Below are 16,048 nucleotides of genomic sequence, written 5' to 3' on the forward strand. Positions count from 1 at the left end.
ATATAAATGATGGTAAAGGCTATGGGACTAGATGAGATCTACTTAGGAGACTAGATAGAGAGTGAAGGCAGCCTAGGTTGTGGCCTGAGTGGAAGAGGAGACCAAGGAAAGAGTCAGCGAGGAAGGAGAAAGGCGAGCATAGTGGTTTGATAGCAGCTGGAAGTGAGTGTTTCAAGGAAGGTGGTCAGCATGTGAATGCTGCAAAAAGTCACATAAAAGAGAACAGAGAAGTGACCACTATTTTTAGCAACATAGGTCATAGATGACCTTGAAGCAGCAGTTTCCATGTATATAGGAGCAGAAACCTGATTGTTGTGGGTTAAGGAGAGAATGTAAGGTGAGGAAGTGGAGACAGCAGGATGGACAACTGAAGAACTTTTGCAGTGAAGGAGTTAGGAGGTAATGGCGTCAAGGAAGAGTTTTTTCAGAGAAGAGAAATTCTAGAGCAGGTTTGCTTGCTCTGTTGAGTATGAGCCAATAGAGAAGGTAAAAATTGATCGTGCAAGAGAGATGTTTTTCATGATGTCTTTGACAAAGCGAAAGAAGATGTAATTTAGAACCCTGGTATAGAGAGTTTGTTTTTCTTGAAAGCAGAAATAATTAATTAATTGTAATTGGAGGAAAATCTTGACATATGAGTGAAGGCGCAGTTGGGTTTGTCGATATTCATTTTTCTTAATACTCCACTAAAATATTGCTCCCATTTTAGAGATCAGAAAATTAGATTTGATGAAGGAGAATGATTCATTTGTATAGTTTTAGAATTTATTTGTAGTTATAGAATTTAGATCTCTAAACTTCCAGATGAGTGTTACAATTTGTTATGTTCTTTGAGATTGAAATGTTATATAAATTAACATATTTTGTGTCTTGTTGGCTCATCTGGGTATTTTGTTCTAGGAACAGATCTGGAAGCATCTTTGTTAAGTTTTGAAAAACTTGACCGTGCCTCACCAGACCTTTGGCCAGAACAATGTAAGTTTTTGGTTTCTTTATATCAGAATCAATGCAGGACAACCAGTGCCACTGAGAACCACTGAATTCTGTGATCCAATGTTAATTTTTTCAGGACATGGTGTGACTCGAAATGATAGGGAGCCTAAAAAATAATTATTTTTGAGAACTACATCTGCAATAAGTTCAGACAATACAGAGATATGTAACATATTTCTTCACCTCCTTTAATCACTCTTATAAAAGAACCATTAATAGTTTGGTTCAAATTCTTTTGACCTTTTTTATGCTTATTCAGATAAGCAAATAAAGATGTGTTTTTAAGTATATAGAGGGATTTGGGTTTTGTTTGTTTGTTTTTTGGTATAATGTTAGGGCCATATGTACATGGTCTGCAGCTTAATTTATTCTGCCTAGTAGTAATTTATTAATGGATCTTTCCATTTTAGTAGGTGTAGATTTACTTCATTCTTTTAAAGTATTTCATTGTATAGATAGATACAATATAGTTTAGGTATTTATACCCTATTTGGAAACCTAAGTTATATCACACTTTTGATATTACAAACAAGGTAATAATGAATATCTTTGCACAAATACTTTTGTGCACATGGAAGAGGATGACTGTATATGAGAGCGCCCATTTATTCACATACTAGCTGTTATTGAATGTGACTGACCTTTATTAATTTTAGTTTGTATTTATTAGTGAGATTGAACATTTTATTTTTAAATATCTGGTTTTTATTTTTTTATTTATTTTTTTTAATGTGATTCTTCCTGTTAGACATTTAAATAAACAATTATATTGACAGAACAGCATACCTAAAAAGGAAATTTAAACTTTTGGTAAGAAATATGATATCTTGCCACTCTTCCATCCAGCTAATTCCTAATACTTTAAAGTTCAGTTGAGGCATTATTTTCTCTGAGAAGCTTTTCCTGTTCTCTCCGTCTGATTTAGATTTCTTTTTTGCGGGGTGGGGGTGGGGGTAGGGGGGAGGATGGGGTCCTCCCATAACACCTAGTATCTTTCTTAGAGCACTTAAACAATATTGTAGTTATCGGTTTAGTCTCTTTCTTTTTCCAGACTGTAAGCTCCTTGAAGACAAGGCTATTTTCTTCTTATTATTTAAATTCTCTATGTCTGGGATTCTAAATTATTAATTGAATAAATAATGTTGTATTTTTTTTTTCTTTTTAGTACCAGGTGTTGCTGAATTTGCAGCGTCTTTCAAAAGTGTAGGTAATATTTTACTTACCTAATGAAGTTTATCCAACATTTTGCTCCTTAGTGCAAGCTCAACTATCTCTTATTTCATTTTCGAGAATAATGTCATAATCTTCAAATCATTTTATAACTCCAGTCCTGGAAATCTGTTTATATATTATCATAATGTTGATTGATGATAATGTCTTCGTCTGTTCATATGCTCTATTTTGGCATTTTGACCTTTGTCCCTTAGCCTCTTTTATTAGCTTTAAAGCTTTTAAGGCAAGGCAGTTGAAATATTTATTGTAACACCATTATTCTTTTTACCCAAACTATGATTTTGAAGCTTTTCTCTTTTGTTTATGTGATGTATAATGACTTTAGTTTATACCTCCTCAGAGGATTTTTGAAATTTCTCAGTGGCTCATCAGAAACTGAAGGAAGACATCCATTAGAGCCACAACTTTTCTACTTCCAGGCGTTAGGCACTGTGCTAGATACTTTACATATGTTCTCTTATATATTCCCACAACCAGGAGAATATGACGATTATAATATTAGCTAGGACTTACATAGTGTTTACCGTGTACTGGGCACTGTTCTAAGTACTTTACATATATTATTTAGTCTTCACTATTATTATTATTCCTATTTTGTAGTTGAGGAGATAGACACAGAGAGGTTAAGTAGGTTTCCCAAGATTATAGGCCGTAGGTGCCAGAATCAGGTTGTGAACCCATTGGAATGATTACTAGCGTTCATATTTTTAAAACCATACTTAGAAAAATTTCAGCCCAGTGTTAAAAAGCACTGACTGATAGAGACACTTGGAAGTCACTCGCCCAAGTTGCAGTGAGTGACTCGCCAGGATTTGAATGCAGGTCTGTCTGATTGCAAAGCCCATGCTCTATCTATTAAATTATACCATTGGGGATTTGTAATATAGCTTTCACAGCACCTTACTATATGCGTAGCATTCTCTATTCATTATTAGAGTTAAAGGTGCTGAGTTAAATATTAAGGCCCCTTTGGGCCTGTGGCTTTCAGGTCCCATAAGAATATTTGTACAGAAGGATTCTGACTTCCATTTTTTTCAAGAACTAGGTTATATGTAAGCTGGCTGTCCCCCTTTAGCATTCAATAAGGCCTAAGCATGAGGAGTTCAAGGCAGCATAGGGCTTTAGAGTCAGACACACTTGGATTTCTCATCAGAAACTACTCCATAGGCTTCTTTGTAGAAAATGCCATAATGCATGTAAAACACTTTGCATAGTGCCTGGGACATAATAAACAACACATGGTAGATATTATTATTAGATCAGCTTTTGTCTAGTAGATTGAGTAGAAAGTACCTCTTTTAATTTTCTTACATTTTCATTCATACTGACTTCAATTTAGTTAGTTATATTTGATAACGACTAAGTATTTTGAGTTGTAAATGTAAGTAAGTAGTTTTTAAATAAATTATTAGAGTATAGTGTTTTTTAAAAATCTGATTAAGAATCTACACCTTTTTTTTCTAGAAATATGCACATACATTTTGAGTTTTGTTTCTAGGGGTTCATGGTCATCCCAGAACCCCAGGTTAAGATCCCCTGGTATAGTCTGTTCCCTACTAGAGGTAAAAATGGTGAATTTGACCAGGAGCCTTCTAGGGTAGGCAGTATAGAGTAGTAGTTTCTGAACTCAGACTACATGGCTTTTGAATCCTGGCTTCACTAGCTGTGTGACCTGAAGCAAGTGATTTACAATCTTTTTGTATATGGTTTTTTTCATTTGTAAAACAAGTACAATAATACCGCTTTATAGGGTTGAGTTTAAATTAAATGACATAAAACATGGTATTTTGCTCATTGCATAGTAACAAATAAATATTAATTTTTTAAAAAAGGAAAAGAGCTGAAAGCTTAAGTAATGTTTCTCAACCATCACTGTGCAGCTGTGGAGCTTTTAAAAATATATAGGTAGTGTCCTTTGCTCTCCACTGGACCTTTGCCCAACCTTTGATAACTAAATACATCTGGAGTGTGGCCAGGTTATTTGTATTTTTTTGTTGTTGTTACATAGATGATTCTGTAGTCCAACTATGATTGAAAACTGTTGCCCAAAGCCATTCCAAGAATAGGGTCTCTTTTAAAGTGTGTAAGTTCACTTTCAGAAATGAGAAGATAACTAAAAATTCTAAAGTTTTCTAAAATGTCTACCATATAATGAAATGTCAAGTGAAGATCATTACAGTCTTCTTGCAAATTGAAAATTTTCTCATTTTTGATTCTTTGAATCTTCTCTGCTAGAGAATGTCACTTAACTGATTATTGATTCAAATAGTTCAATTGGAGGCATTCACCAAAGCTGAATTTCAAATAATTTTTTTATTACTACACTAACTTGTCATGTATGAAACAGTAACAGTAGTCACACCAAATTCTAAGATCATTTCTCTGAGACCAGCTTTAATGATGAGCAGTGTCATTTTGTAGGGAGACTATTTGTAGGCCATATCTGAACATGGAGAAATTCGTGTTTTAGAAGTTATGATTTGCCAGTATTTTCAAACAACCTGAATGCTATGTGATAGGCTACTTATAAAAAGAAAGAGTAGGGTCTCTTCACATTTTGTATGTATCTGAATGGATATTTGTTGTTTTTTGACAGCCTATTACTAGCTCTCCGCCCAAATGGATGGCCGAAATAGAACGTGATGACATCGACATGTTGAAAGGTAAGCAATGCTGGTGACCTCTAACTTTTAACCTGGCATTTATGCTTCTTCATAAATCACCTTTCCAGTTTTTCTATTCTCTTGAAAATATTCTTAGCTTCAGTCAAACTGCCTACTTAACTGTCTTTATTGATAGTTCTTCATGTCTAAATGCCTTTCTTTATTTTACCATGTGTAGAAATCCTCCTAATTCAAGATCTGGTCATAATGATTGCTAAATTCCTTAAATACCTTTATTTTGTATAATGCTTACAGTTAACAAAAAGCTCTCACATAAATTTTTTAATTTAATTCTCTTAAAGGTCTTGTGAGTTAGCTATGATGATATCTAAGGTTCAGAGGTTTAATTTAACCAAGATTTGTTAGAAAGAGTTAAAAATTTTAAACTCTTATTTTTTATTTTTAGTCTAGTCTCTTACCACTATAAACAAGTGCCTTATTTAGGATTTACTGCCATATATTGTCATCAGTACTGTTAATTGACAACCCCTAAGTGGATTAAGACCTGTCTTTTATTTCATTCTATCCCATCAATTTCTCCCATAAAGAAAACTATAAGTGGTGAGTATTGTTGTTTGATAAATTACTTGGAACTCAACCACAAGTGGAAATTTAAATTAAAAAACATTAATTTTCCTCAATTTTGCTCTAATGTACTTATTTATTTTTTAATCATGCTTCTGGTGATAAGATTCATGATGGTTGTAAAGTAATAGACTAAAATTAAGGTAAGAATCTTGGACTCTTGAGCTATTTAAGCAGCTGAACATATCAAAAAGGAAAGTCTGCTACTTATGCTAGATATCGATAATGAGCGTGGCATGATAAGTGGGAGAAAATAACACCTTTATTTGATTTCAGAAGTAATTCATTGTTCTGCATGAAATGCTTAAATGCAGACCCCCTCTTCCAACCATAGAAATATTAAGTCTCAAGGGCATTTCAGGTTCATTGCTCTCATGTTCCAAACAGACATTTATATATATATCATCAGTATGTATTTTCTAAGGAAACTTTAAATTTTTAATAAGGAATCATAGCATTAGCATTATATTCCATACAAATCGACCTGTGTTTTAAACCTAAAAGGAATTGGGTGCTATTTAAATGAAAATCTGGGAAAGTAAGTTTTTGTTTTAAGTATACTGTCTTTTTATCTGGTAAACTTAATTTTTTTTGTAGGTATTTGATTTGAAGGAAAAATTTGGATTAATATTTCATTTTTGTTTTTAAATTTAGGGAAATGGGGAACAGTACGTGTCTTTTTGTTATTTTATCGTTAATCGAAATAATGAGGACTTAATAAATTACAGTGGAGACATTGTCCATTTTGCAAGACTGATCTGTCTGTAGGCTTTCTTAATGCTATGTCAAATCACAAGGTTTCATACTTTAATGTTGTATTCATTTTGTATGATAGGCAAAATGGGTATTACGAAAAGGGTCCTTATGTAATTTGCCGTTGTATTTATGCTAACTCTTCTCATTAAGTAAGTAAGCTCATCTGAGGCATTTTGCAGTAGTGGGAAAAAATTCTTTGTGGGGTGTGTGTTGTATGTGTGTCTGTGTGTAAGGAGAATGATTTGATGAGAAGAGATAAAGGATTCATTTTCTATTTATTCAATAGGAATTAAGCTTGAAAACTTTTATAACAAGGGTTTCCAAGCCGAATAAGTTGTTACTAGAGAACAGTGGAAAGAAGTGGTATTGAAATAAATGATTCTGTTTCAGAACTGGGGAGCCTCACCACAGCTAATTTGATGGAGAAGGTACGAGGCCTACAGAACCTGGCCTATCAGCTGGGGCTGGATGAGTGTGAGTACCCAGATCATATTTATTTAGGATTGCATGTTGTGTATTTCATGATGAGTTCTAGCTATACTTAAGAAGATATCTTTGTTAGGTTTTATGAAGGTAAGTCACTGTAATCTAAAGTGTGCCTTTTATGATAAGAGTATGCTAGAATAATTACTGAGTTTACTAGGTAACAAGTTATTTTTCTCTGTACAGTAGAAATGTATTGAAAATCCTTTCAGTTTTAAGTGATAGAATGTCCAATCATACTAGTTTAAGCAAAAGCGGGACTTTATTAGTTCACACAAATCAAAATTCCAGGAATAGAAATAGCTTTGAGGATATCTAGATGTATGAATCTTAATGATGTCATTGGGTTTTGCTTTTGTTCCTGCTTTTGTTTTGTATCTCAAGGCTCTGTTTCGCTCATACATTATTAATTAGTCTTATTCTTTGCTGCTGCAGATAGCTTTTTCCTAGAACCGGGGAAAGTGACCAGAAGTGTCTTTAAATCCCATAATCCCCAAAGAATGAACATCTTTTCTGAACATTCAGAAAGGAAGGCCCGCAGAGGACTCTGACTGTTCCATCTTAGTTGACATACCTATCCTGGAACCAGTCTTTTAGTCAAGTGGCCCAGAGCACTCTGATGGACCAGGCCTGGGTCCTGGGTGCATGTACAGATTGGAAGGGTTAGTCTAACTCAGATCACACAAAATAGGAGGGAATAATTGGTTCTTCAAAGGAAGGGGTAGATAGCAGACCAAGAACACAGTCTGCTACCGTGAGTAATGTTTTAAAAGTTCTCACTTATTACTGTCCGTTCTTCATTCTTAGTTTAAAATTACTTCTTTATACATTGAGTCTCTTCCCATACTGTATTTATTATAATACCGGAAAAGGAATTGTAGAAAATTATCACTTTGTAATTGAAAGAGATAACATAAATACAGTGCTTAGAACTTTGTTCTCCGTGGGTACCTCCTGAGACCTTCATAAAACCACAATTTTGAGAGGCTACTATAGCTTATAATTTTCTTCAAAAACACAAGTTTTATACTGATTATAGGATGGATTAGAACAATCCTAAAAACAGTTTCATAAATTATTTTTTTTGTGTATAGAGCATGTAGTGGATTTGTTCACATCATTGGTTTAAGTTACTTCCAAATTCAATATTTCACTTTAAAATTTAATTTAAAAACTTCTTATTTTTGACTAATAGTTATCACTTTAGCCCTTTTTATTTTTTCTTTTATTTCCATTACTGTCGTTAGCAATGGCTTTCTTTTACCAAGGAAACATTTTTTAATCACTTCATGAATTGAGGAGCAGAGAACAACAAAATGCTTTAAGATGTGGTTGCTAGGTGGTCTGCTAGGTTCACCCATTGTGACCTAATTCTGATATCTCTACCGGGTTGTTTATTTCTTATGATTAAACTTTATGTCTTGGCAAAATTACTAATTACCAGGTATGTCATGGACCTCCAGAGTTTATAATGAAAAGATAAATCTATGATTATTAAATTCATGAATGCAAGGCTGTGTAGTATAGAAATTGATTCTGTTTCTAGCTCTGGATAATAAATGCTGTAATGATCGTAATAATCAATGCTTTATCTCTCTCTGTCAGTTTTTTTTAAATGAAATTTCCTGCTCAGTGTATCAAGAAGATGCTATTACCAAATGTATTTATCAGTAGTATTATCTCTACTTAGTTATAGTTGAAATTGCTATATTTTCTCTGAATAGTTTTTCTGCTTTCCTATTGAGAAAGATAATGAAGTGTCTTATTTTTCCTACTTTTTGTTATAGAAAATTTTAAATGTATACCAAAGTAGAGAGAATAAAATAATGACCTCTTGTACTCATGTCATGACTCAGCTTCAGTAGTCAACATGGCCAATCTGTTTCACTTATACCAACTTCCCATAATTTGTTTTTAATTTTTATATTTTATTTTTTTCAATTGTAGTTGACATATAATATTCTATTAATTTCAGGTGTACAACACAGTGGGTAGACATTTATATAACTTATGAAGTGATCATTCCAATAAATCCAGTACCCATATGATATTACAATTACCATATGCAGTTATTACAATACTACTGACTATACTCACCATGCTATACTCTCTATCCCCATGCCTGTTTTGTAACTACCAATTTGTACCTCTTAATCCCCTCCTCCCTTCACCTATACTCCCACCCCACATTCTAACAGCCATCAAAATGCTATCTATGAGCTCGTTTCTGTTGTTCATTTATCCTGTTCTCTAGATTCCACATATGACATATATCTTTCTCTGTCTGACTGACTCTACTCGCACAATACTCTCTGGGTCCATCCATATCATTGTAGATGACAAGATTTCATTCTTTTTTATGGCTGAGTAATATTCCATTGTACATATGTACCACATCTTTATCCATTCATCAATTTATGGATATCCAGGTAGCCTCCATCTCTTGGCTATTGTAAATAATGCTACAATGAACATATGGATTCACATGTCCTTTCAAAATAGTGTTTTGGGTTTCTTCAATACCCAGAAGTGGGATTTCTGGGTCCTTTGTCTCTTGTATAGCCTTTGTTTTAAAGTCTATTTTATCTTGTATTAGTATTGCTACCCCAACTTTTTTGTTTGTTTCCATTTTCATGAAACTTCCTTTTTTGTCCCTTTACTTTCAGTCTGTGTCTTTAGATCTGAAGTGAGTCTGTTGTAGGCAGCATATGTAAGGGTCTTGATTTCTTATTCATTCAGCCACTGTATCTTTTGATTGGAGCATTTAATCCAGTTACAGTTAAAGTAGTTGTTGCTAGATATGTAGTTATTGCCATTTTATAATTCACAATTTTTGCATATATTTTTTCTTTTTACTTCTTCTTAAAGAAGTCCCTTTAACATTTCTTATTATATGGGTTCAGTGGTGATGAATTTCTTTAGCTTTTTCTTGCCTGGGAAGCTCTTTATCTCTCCTTTGAATCTAAATGATAGCCTTGCTGGGTAGAGTAATCTTGGTTGTAGGTTCTTGCTTTTCATCACTTTCAATATTTCCTGCTAAACCCTTCTGGCCCACAAAGTTTGTGTTGAGAAATCAGTCTTATGGAAGCTCCCTTGTAGGTAACTAACTGCTTTTCTCTTGCTTCTTTTAAGATTGTCTTTAACCTTTGGCATTTTAATTATGTTGTGTCTTGGTGTGGACCTTTTTGGTTTCATCTTATTTGGGATTCTCTACATTTCCTGGGCTTGTGTGTCTGTTTCCTTCACCAGGTTAGGTAGTTTTCAGACATTAATTTTTAAAATAGGTTTTCAGTTCCTTGCTCTCCCTCTTCTCCTTCTGGTATCCATAAGAATGCAAATGTTGGTACACTTGATGTTGTCCCGGAGGCTCCTTAAACTATTCTCATTTTTTTGGCAGCCTTTGATAACTGCCGAGATCCACTATTTTATTATAGGTTGCAAAATGGTAATATTCTAATTCTGTCATTCCTTTTTATTAGCTAGATTTTTTTCTGCGATGGTCTTTATCTTATTAATTACTTATTATTACCTTGAAAGCTGTTATGACTGGATAAATGATTCTTTCTCTTTATCAGTTTTTAGAAAAATCAGTTGGTTCCCTAAGCATCTATAAAGTCTATTCAGTGGTTTTCCATTGAGTCAGAAACTTGGTATGGTTTGTTTTAGTTTTTAATCCACACAGTTAAAACCGTTATTACTGTTAAGTGTATTTCCAAAATTTAAGGCTTTGGAGGTGGGAGGATTTGAAGTCACTTAAGTACTGAACCAAAGTACTGAACCAAACTCTATAACAAAAATGCTCATTTCTGCCAGATAAGTCCCATGAGCACAGCTGAGCTTTTTCAAAATTATTTTCTAGTTCAAAATTCAGCCTTAAACTTCTGTAGCATTGCTTTGCAACTGATACTCATTTTCCTTGATCATAACGGATTACCTAACATGGAATATAGTTTTAAATTTAGAATTGGAAAGAATTACATTGATATGTATTGGACCTCTTGGAGACAGTCTTTCTTTGTTTTATTGTGCTAGTGTATTTGCATAAAAACAAGATCTTTTTTTGTCCTTATAGATTATTCATGTACTCTAGGGGTTGACATTTACTTGACACCCTAATCTGGTGTTTCGATGTCTCAATCCTCTTTCCTGCATTAATTGAGAGGATGACATGGATGAAAAATAAGAAATAGGAACTGATGAATCCCCAAGGACCAATGATCCTGTTTTCATGCAAATATCTGCACTGATAAAGATGACGGAAAGAAAAAAAATGCAAAAAATATTTGTCCTCAAAACATGATTGTTTGTCACTTCCCTAGAGCATTGTTAAATGTTAGTATAGAAATAATGGGAACCTTCTAGGGCTGATAACTAGATTGTGTCTTTTGAAAGATGAACCCTGCCCTTTGATTTGTTACGTGATTATGTCCCAGATAACCCTTTTGGGGTACAGATTTGGAAATGCAATAATTTCTTTGTGTAGGTATTTATAGCCTCTTATGATTAGGGCCTTTTGGCTTGAGTTGGGCAGTTAATTTATATGAAATCCTCATGAAATATATAGAAATACAAAAAATTGTAAAATGCCTTACCATATAAAGAATTTCATTTGTTACTTCATTCTGGTTCAGTTTCCTTCCTTTTGTTCTAGAACCGTTGTAGTCATCTTCTGTCTGGTCTCCCTGCCTCTTAACTATCTCATCCCAATCCATCTTGTTTGCCACTAGCAGAATAGTTTTTCTAACGTACTATTTCTTCTGTTCGTCCTTTGCTCATAAGTCATTAGTAGTACTTCATTACCCATATGATAAAATTCAGATTCCTTAGCACGGCATGCAAAATCCTCTACACTCTGGCCCTAGCCTAATCTCGAGCCTTCTTTCTTACTTCTACCCTACCAAAACAGTATGTTCTGTTCCCATTTGAAATACTCTTCCTGGAACACTTTCTCATCTTAATTCCTTTCATGCTATTCCTTTTTCTCAGAAAATCCTCTTTGACTTATTTATAATATTAGAATTTTTATTCATCCTTCATTATTCTGTACTGTATTTACCACTCTCATCAGCCTTTTCTTTTTATACCTGCTGAGGAAAGTGCACTCTCTTTTTTGGCCTCCCAAATTACTCTAGGGCAGTTCGTTTGTTTCATTTGTATGGCACTTTTACTACTCTGGGAGATTTTTGGTTCATGTCTTATCTTTTGGATTGATTGTAACTATAATTAAGAATCATATTTTTGGGCTGTCTTTGTAGCCCATAGAGTATCTGGTATATAGTAAATGTGCCATATGTATTTTTTGACTGAATGAATGATCAACTGCAGATGCCTTCAAATGAAATGACAGACTTTTTCTAATGAAATTCATTGATGTAAAACTGAAAAAGTGGAAACTTCTGGAAATTGTTCTTTTTCTGGATAGTTTGTGTTTTAGTGATGAGAAGGTCTTGTAATATCTGGAATTTTTCTACTTGTGATAGTGGATGATCAACCACACGTAGTAAAGATAGTGTGAAGCTTGTTGTTAATGGTTTGGTTTTCTTCTATCTGAACGCTACTTCATCTGTATTATGACCTGGGCATGATTCTGATTTTGTCTTATAATTTGCAACAGTATATAGCTTGCTTTACTAAGACCCATTGAATTGTCGTGAATCTAATTTAATACTACTGATTCTCAGCAGTCTTTACCTTTTAAAAAAAATTATCCCACTGTCTCTTAAGGCTTTAATAGTCATGCAGATAACTTACTTATGGCTATATTCAAAATGTTTTAAAACAGGATGTGAAAATTGAGAAGGCAGCAGATTATGCCCTTTGAAACTAGACTTTAAGCCTGGGGCTCCGATGCATTGTTTTTTTTTCTTTTTCTTTTTTTTAATAACCACTTTATTGAGATGTAATTTATATACCTTACAATTCACTTATTTATAATGTGTAATTCAATTATTTTTACAGTATTCAGTCGTGCAACCATTACACAATCAATTTTAGAACCATTTTATCATATACCAGAGTATATACCAGTTACTCCCCATTCCCCCCGTCCCCCAAACTCTATAAGCATAAGAGTAGGACTAATAAATGAATTGAGTAAAGTTGCAGGATATAGGAGGCATATATAAAAATTAATTTTATTTTCCTACAATAGCTAATCTTTTTATCTCTATGAATTTGACTAGTCTGGACATTTCATATAAATGACATCATACCATATGTGGCTTTTGTGACTGGTTTCTTTCATTTAACATAATGTTTTTTCATGTTCTATGTTATAGCATTTGTCAGTACTTCATTTCTTTTTATGGCCAAATAATATTCCATTGTATAGATATGTTTATTCACCAGTTATCCAGATTATATTTATTCGCCAGTTGATGGACATTTGGGTTGTTTCTACTATTTGACCAGTATGAATAAGTTGTCATGAACATTCATGTACAAGTTTTTGTGTGGTCATATGTTTTCATTTTCTTGAGTTTATAAGTAGGAATGGAATTTCTGGGTCATATGGTAACTCTACATCTGACCTTTTGAGGAACTGTTAGACTCTTTACAAACTGATATCACTTTACATCCCTACCAGCAGTGTATGAGGGTTCTTATTTCTCCACATCCTTGCCAATATTTGTTCTTATTCATTTAAAAAAATTATCATATCCATCCTAGTGAATGTGAAGTGGTATCCCATTATGGTTTGGAATTACATTTGCCTAATAACTGTTGATATTGTACATGTTTTCGTGTGCTTATTGGCCAGTTGTGTGTCTTTCTGGAGAACTATCTATTTAGATCCTTTGCCCACTTTTAAATTGGATTATTTGTTTTTTTCATTATTGATTTGTAAAAGTTCTTCACATATTTTAGAAATGGTTCACTTATTAGATACATGATTTGCAGAAGTTTTCACATATCTATGGATTGTCTTTTTACTTTCTTGTTGGTGTTCTTTGAAGCACAAAAGCTTTCAATCTTGATGAAGTTGAATTTATCAGTTATTTCTTTTGTCGATTGTATTTTGGTATCATACCTAAGAAACCATTGCCTAATTCAAGGTCCTATACTTTCTTCTGAACTTTTGGTAGTTTAGCTATTACATTTAGGCCTTTGATCCATTTTACCTTAATTTTGTATATGGCGTGAGGTAGCGATCCAAATTCATTCTTTTGCATGTGGATATCCAGTTGTTCCCACACCATATGTTGAAAAGACTATTCTTTTTTTATTGAATAGTCTTGGATTCTTATAAAATATCAATTAATCAAAAAATAGGAAGATTTGTTTCTGGGCTCTCAATTCTATACTATTGATCTATATTTCTATCCTGTGCCTGTACCTCACTATCTTGATTACTGTAGCTTTGTGGTAAGTTTTGAAATGGGAATGTGTGAGTTTTCCAGCTTTGTTTTTTTTTTTTCAAGATTGTTTTGGCTATTCTGGGTTCCTTGAACTTCTATAGGAATTTTAATTTGTCAATTATTGCAAAGAAGTCAGCTGGAATTTTGATAGAGATTGCATTAGTGCTCTAGATCAGTTTGGGGAGTATTGCCATCTTAATAGTATTAAGCTGACTCATGAATGTAGTATGTCTTTCAATTTATGTCTTCTTTAATTTCTTTCAACGATGTTTTGTAGTGTTCAAAGTCTAAATTTTATACTTCATTTGTTAAAATTTATTCATAAGTATTTTATTTTTTGATGCTGTTAAAATGAAGTTATTTTCTTAATTTCATTTTCACTTTGCTCATTACTACAGTAGAGAAATACAGTTAATTTTTGTATATGCATTTTCTATCTTACAGCTTTACTCAACTCATTTATTAGTTCTAATTGTGTTTCAGTGGATTACTTAAGATTTTCAGTACATAGAATCAGGTCATCTGCAAATAGAGATAGTTTTACTTCTTCATTTCCAATCTGGGTATTTTATTTTCTTACCTGGCTAATAAGTCTGGTACAGTGTTGAATAGAAATGGCAAGAGTTGACATTCTTGTCTTCTTCCTGACCTTAGGGAGAAAGTATTAAGTGTGGTGTTAGCTGTGGATTTTTTCGTAGATGCCCTTTGTCACATTGAGGAAGTTATCTTTTATTCTTAGTTTGTTGGATATTCTTATGAAGAGATGTTGAATTTGATACATTTGTTCTTGATTACATTCACCATATACTATAAAATAGAAATCTCAATTTAATTTTTACTCATTTACTTGGACTGGTTTGAATTTACTTTAGTACTATAAAGAAAAGATTAGCTAAGAAGTTATTAAGTAAATAAGGTCACACTGAGTATATTACCATCTAAAAAATCTTTACAAAATTTAGCTTATTTTGATATAAGCAGTTGCTTCTGCTAATTTATAGTCTAATCCTGTATGTTTATTTAGCAGTTTCAATAGGACTGTTACTTGGCTAAATTTAATTACTTGCCATACTTTTTAAAAGAAACATTTTATTGTAAACAGATTGTGACTTCCTCATTTAAACTTGATATTTCATCCCAGTAATCTACATTGGCGAGGTTGCCTGCACCAGAAACAACATTCTTTGGTGGTGATAACAAAGAATAACCTATGCTTCAAGCTAGCCTGTGGTATAATAGACTTCTCTTCCTTCTAAGCATGTGATTTTTGAAAAAGTATCCATTTATATTTACAAATTGTTTCTCATCTAGATAAAATTCTAAAGAACAGTTAGCTCTGTTAAATTTTTATTTTAATCTATGAACGAGGGCAGCGAGACAATAACTCTTACACCCCGAATATCCGTCATTGTGGCTTGACATCAGAGTTATCTGTCTGGCTTATTTTATAAGGTCTGTTCAGTCCTACCTCTATCTATAATAGTTATAAGTTAAATTAACTGCAGTTGACTGAAGAGAAAAGTCATCTAGTCTTTAACCTCTAGGTGGCAGCATGAGTCTTACTATACCGCTAGATTTTTCTTCTACCCAGGTCTTTTGAACTGGGTTTCTGATTTAGGAAAAAAATTCTTGTGACCTTACCAGGCTACTTGCCTGACTTTGTTGTTGCCCTGCTTGATTTTTAGCTTTTCGTTTTCCTTTTCATCTCTCTATCTTATTTCAAACAGTTCTTTTAGTAAGCAATGTATATTTTTGATGCTCAGACTCCTTTAATTTCTTTATTGTCAGAAATAACATTTTGCTTTTGATTAAGGAGAGCAGTAGATAAACATTTTCAAAGTGTGATAATTTAATTTCATAGCTTCTATACCTGGATATAAGACCCTCAAAATGGGTTCAGCTCTCTCATCTCAACTTTAGCTTGTTATGTTCTTTGACTCTGCTGGTTATTGTATGATATCAGACAATGTCTTATTA

At 33.2% G+C, this 16,048-nt stretch overlaps 1 protein-coding gene across 5 annotated transcripts in view; it reads left to right on the top strand.

Moving 5' to 3' along the window:
- The window catches only part of LIN52 (lin-52 DREAM MuvB core complex component), a 74,695-nt gene that overhangs the window by 3,616 nt on the left and 55,031 nt on the right, over positions 1–16,048 (top strand). For 4 of the 5 annotated variants that reach the window (XM_015599565.2, XM_015599567.2, XM_025041970.1 and 1 more), the window contains exons 2-5: positions 901–975; positions 2,159–2,196; positions 4,823–4,889; positions 6,621–6,704. In XM_015599565.2, coding sequence (XP_015455051.1) covers positions 901–975; positions 2,159–2,196; positions 4,823–4,889; positions 6,621–6,704 — 264 coding nt within the window. The remainder of the gene's footprint in view (positions 1–900; positions 976–2,158; positions 2,197–4,822; positions 4,890–6,620; positions 6,705–16,048) is intronic. The other variant, XM_015599566.2, reaches the window with a different exon arrangement.

The sequence above is a fragment of the Pteropus alecto genome, unplaced genomic scaffold, assembly GCF_000325575.1.
Source record: "Pteropus alecto unplaced genomic scaffold, ASM32557v1 scaffold8, whole genome shotgun sequence".
NCBI lineage: Eukaryota > Metazoa > Chordata > Mammalia > Chiroptera > Pteropodidae > Pteropus > Pteropus alecto.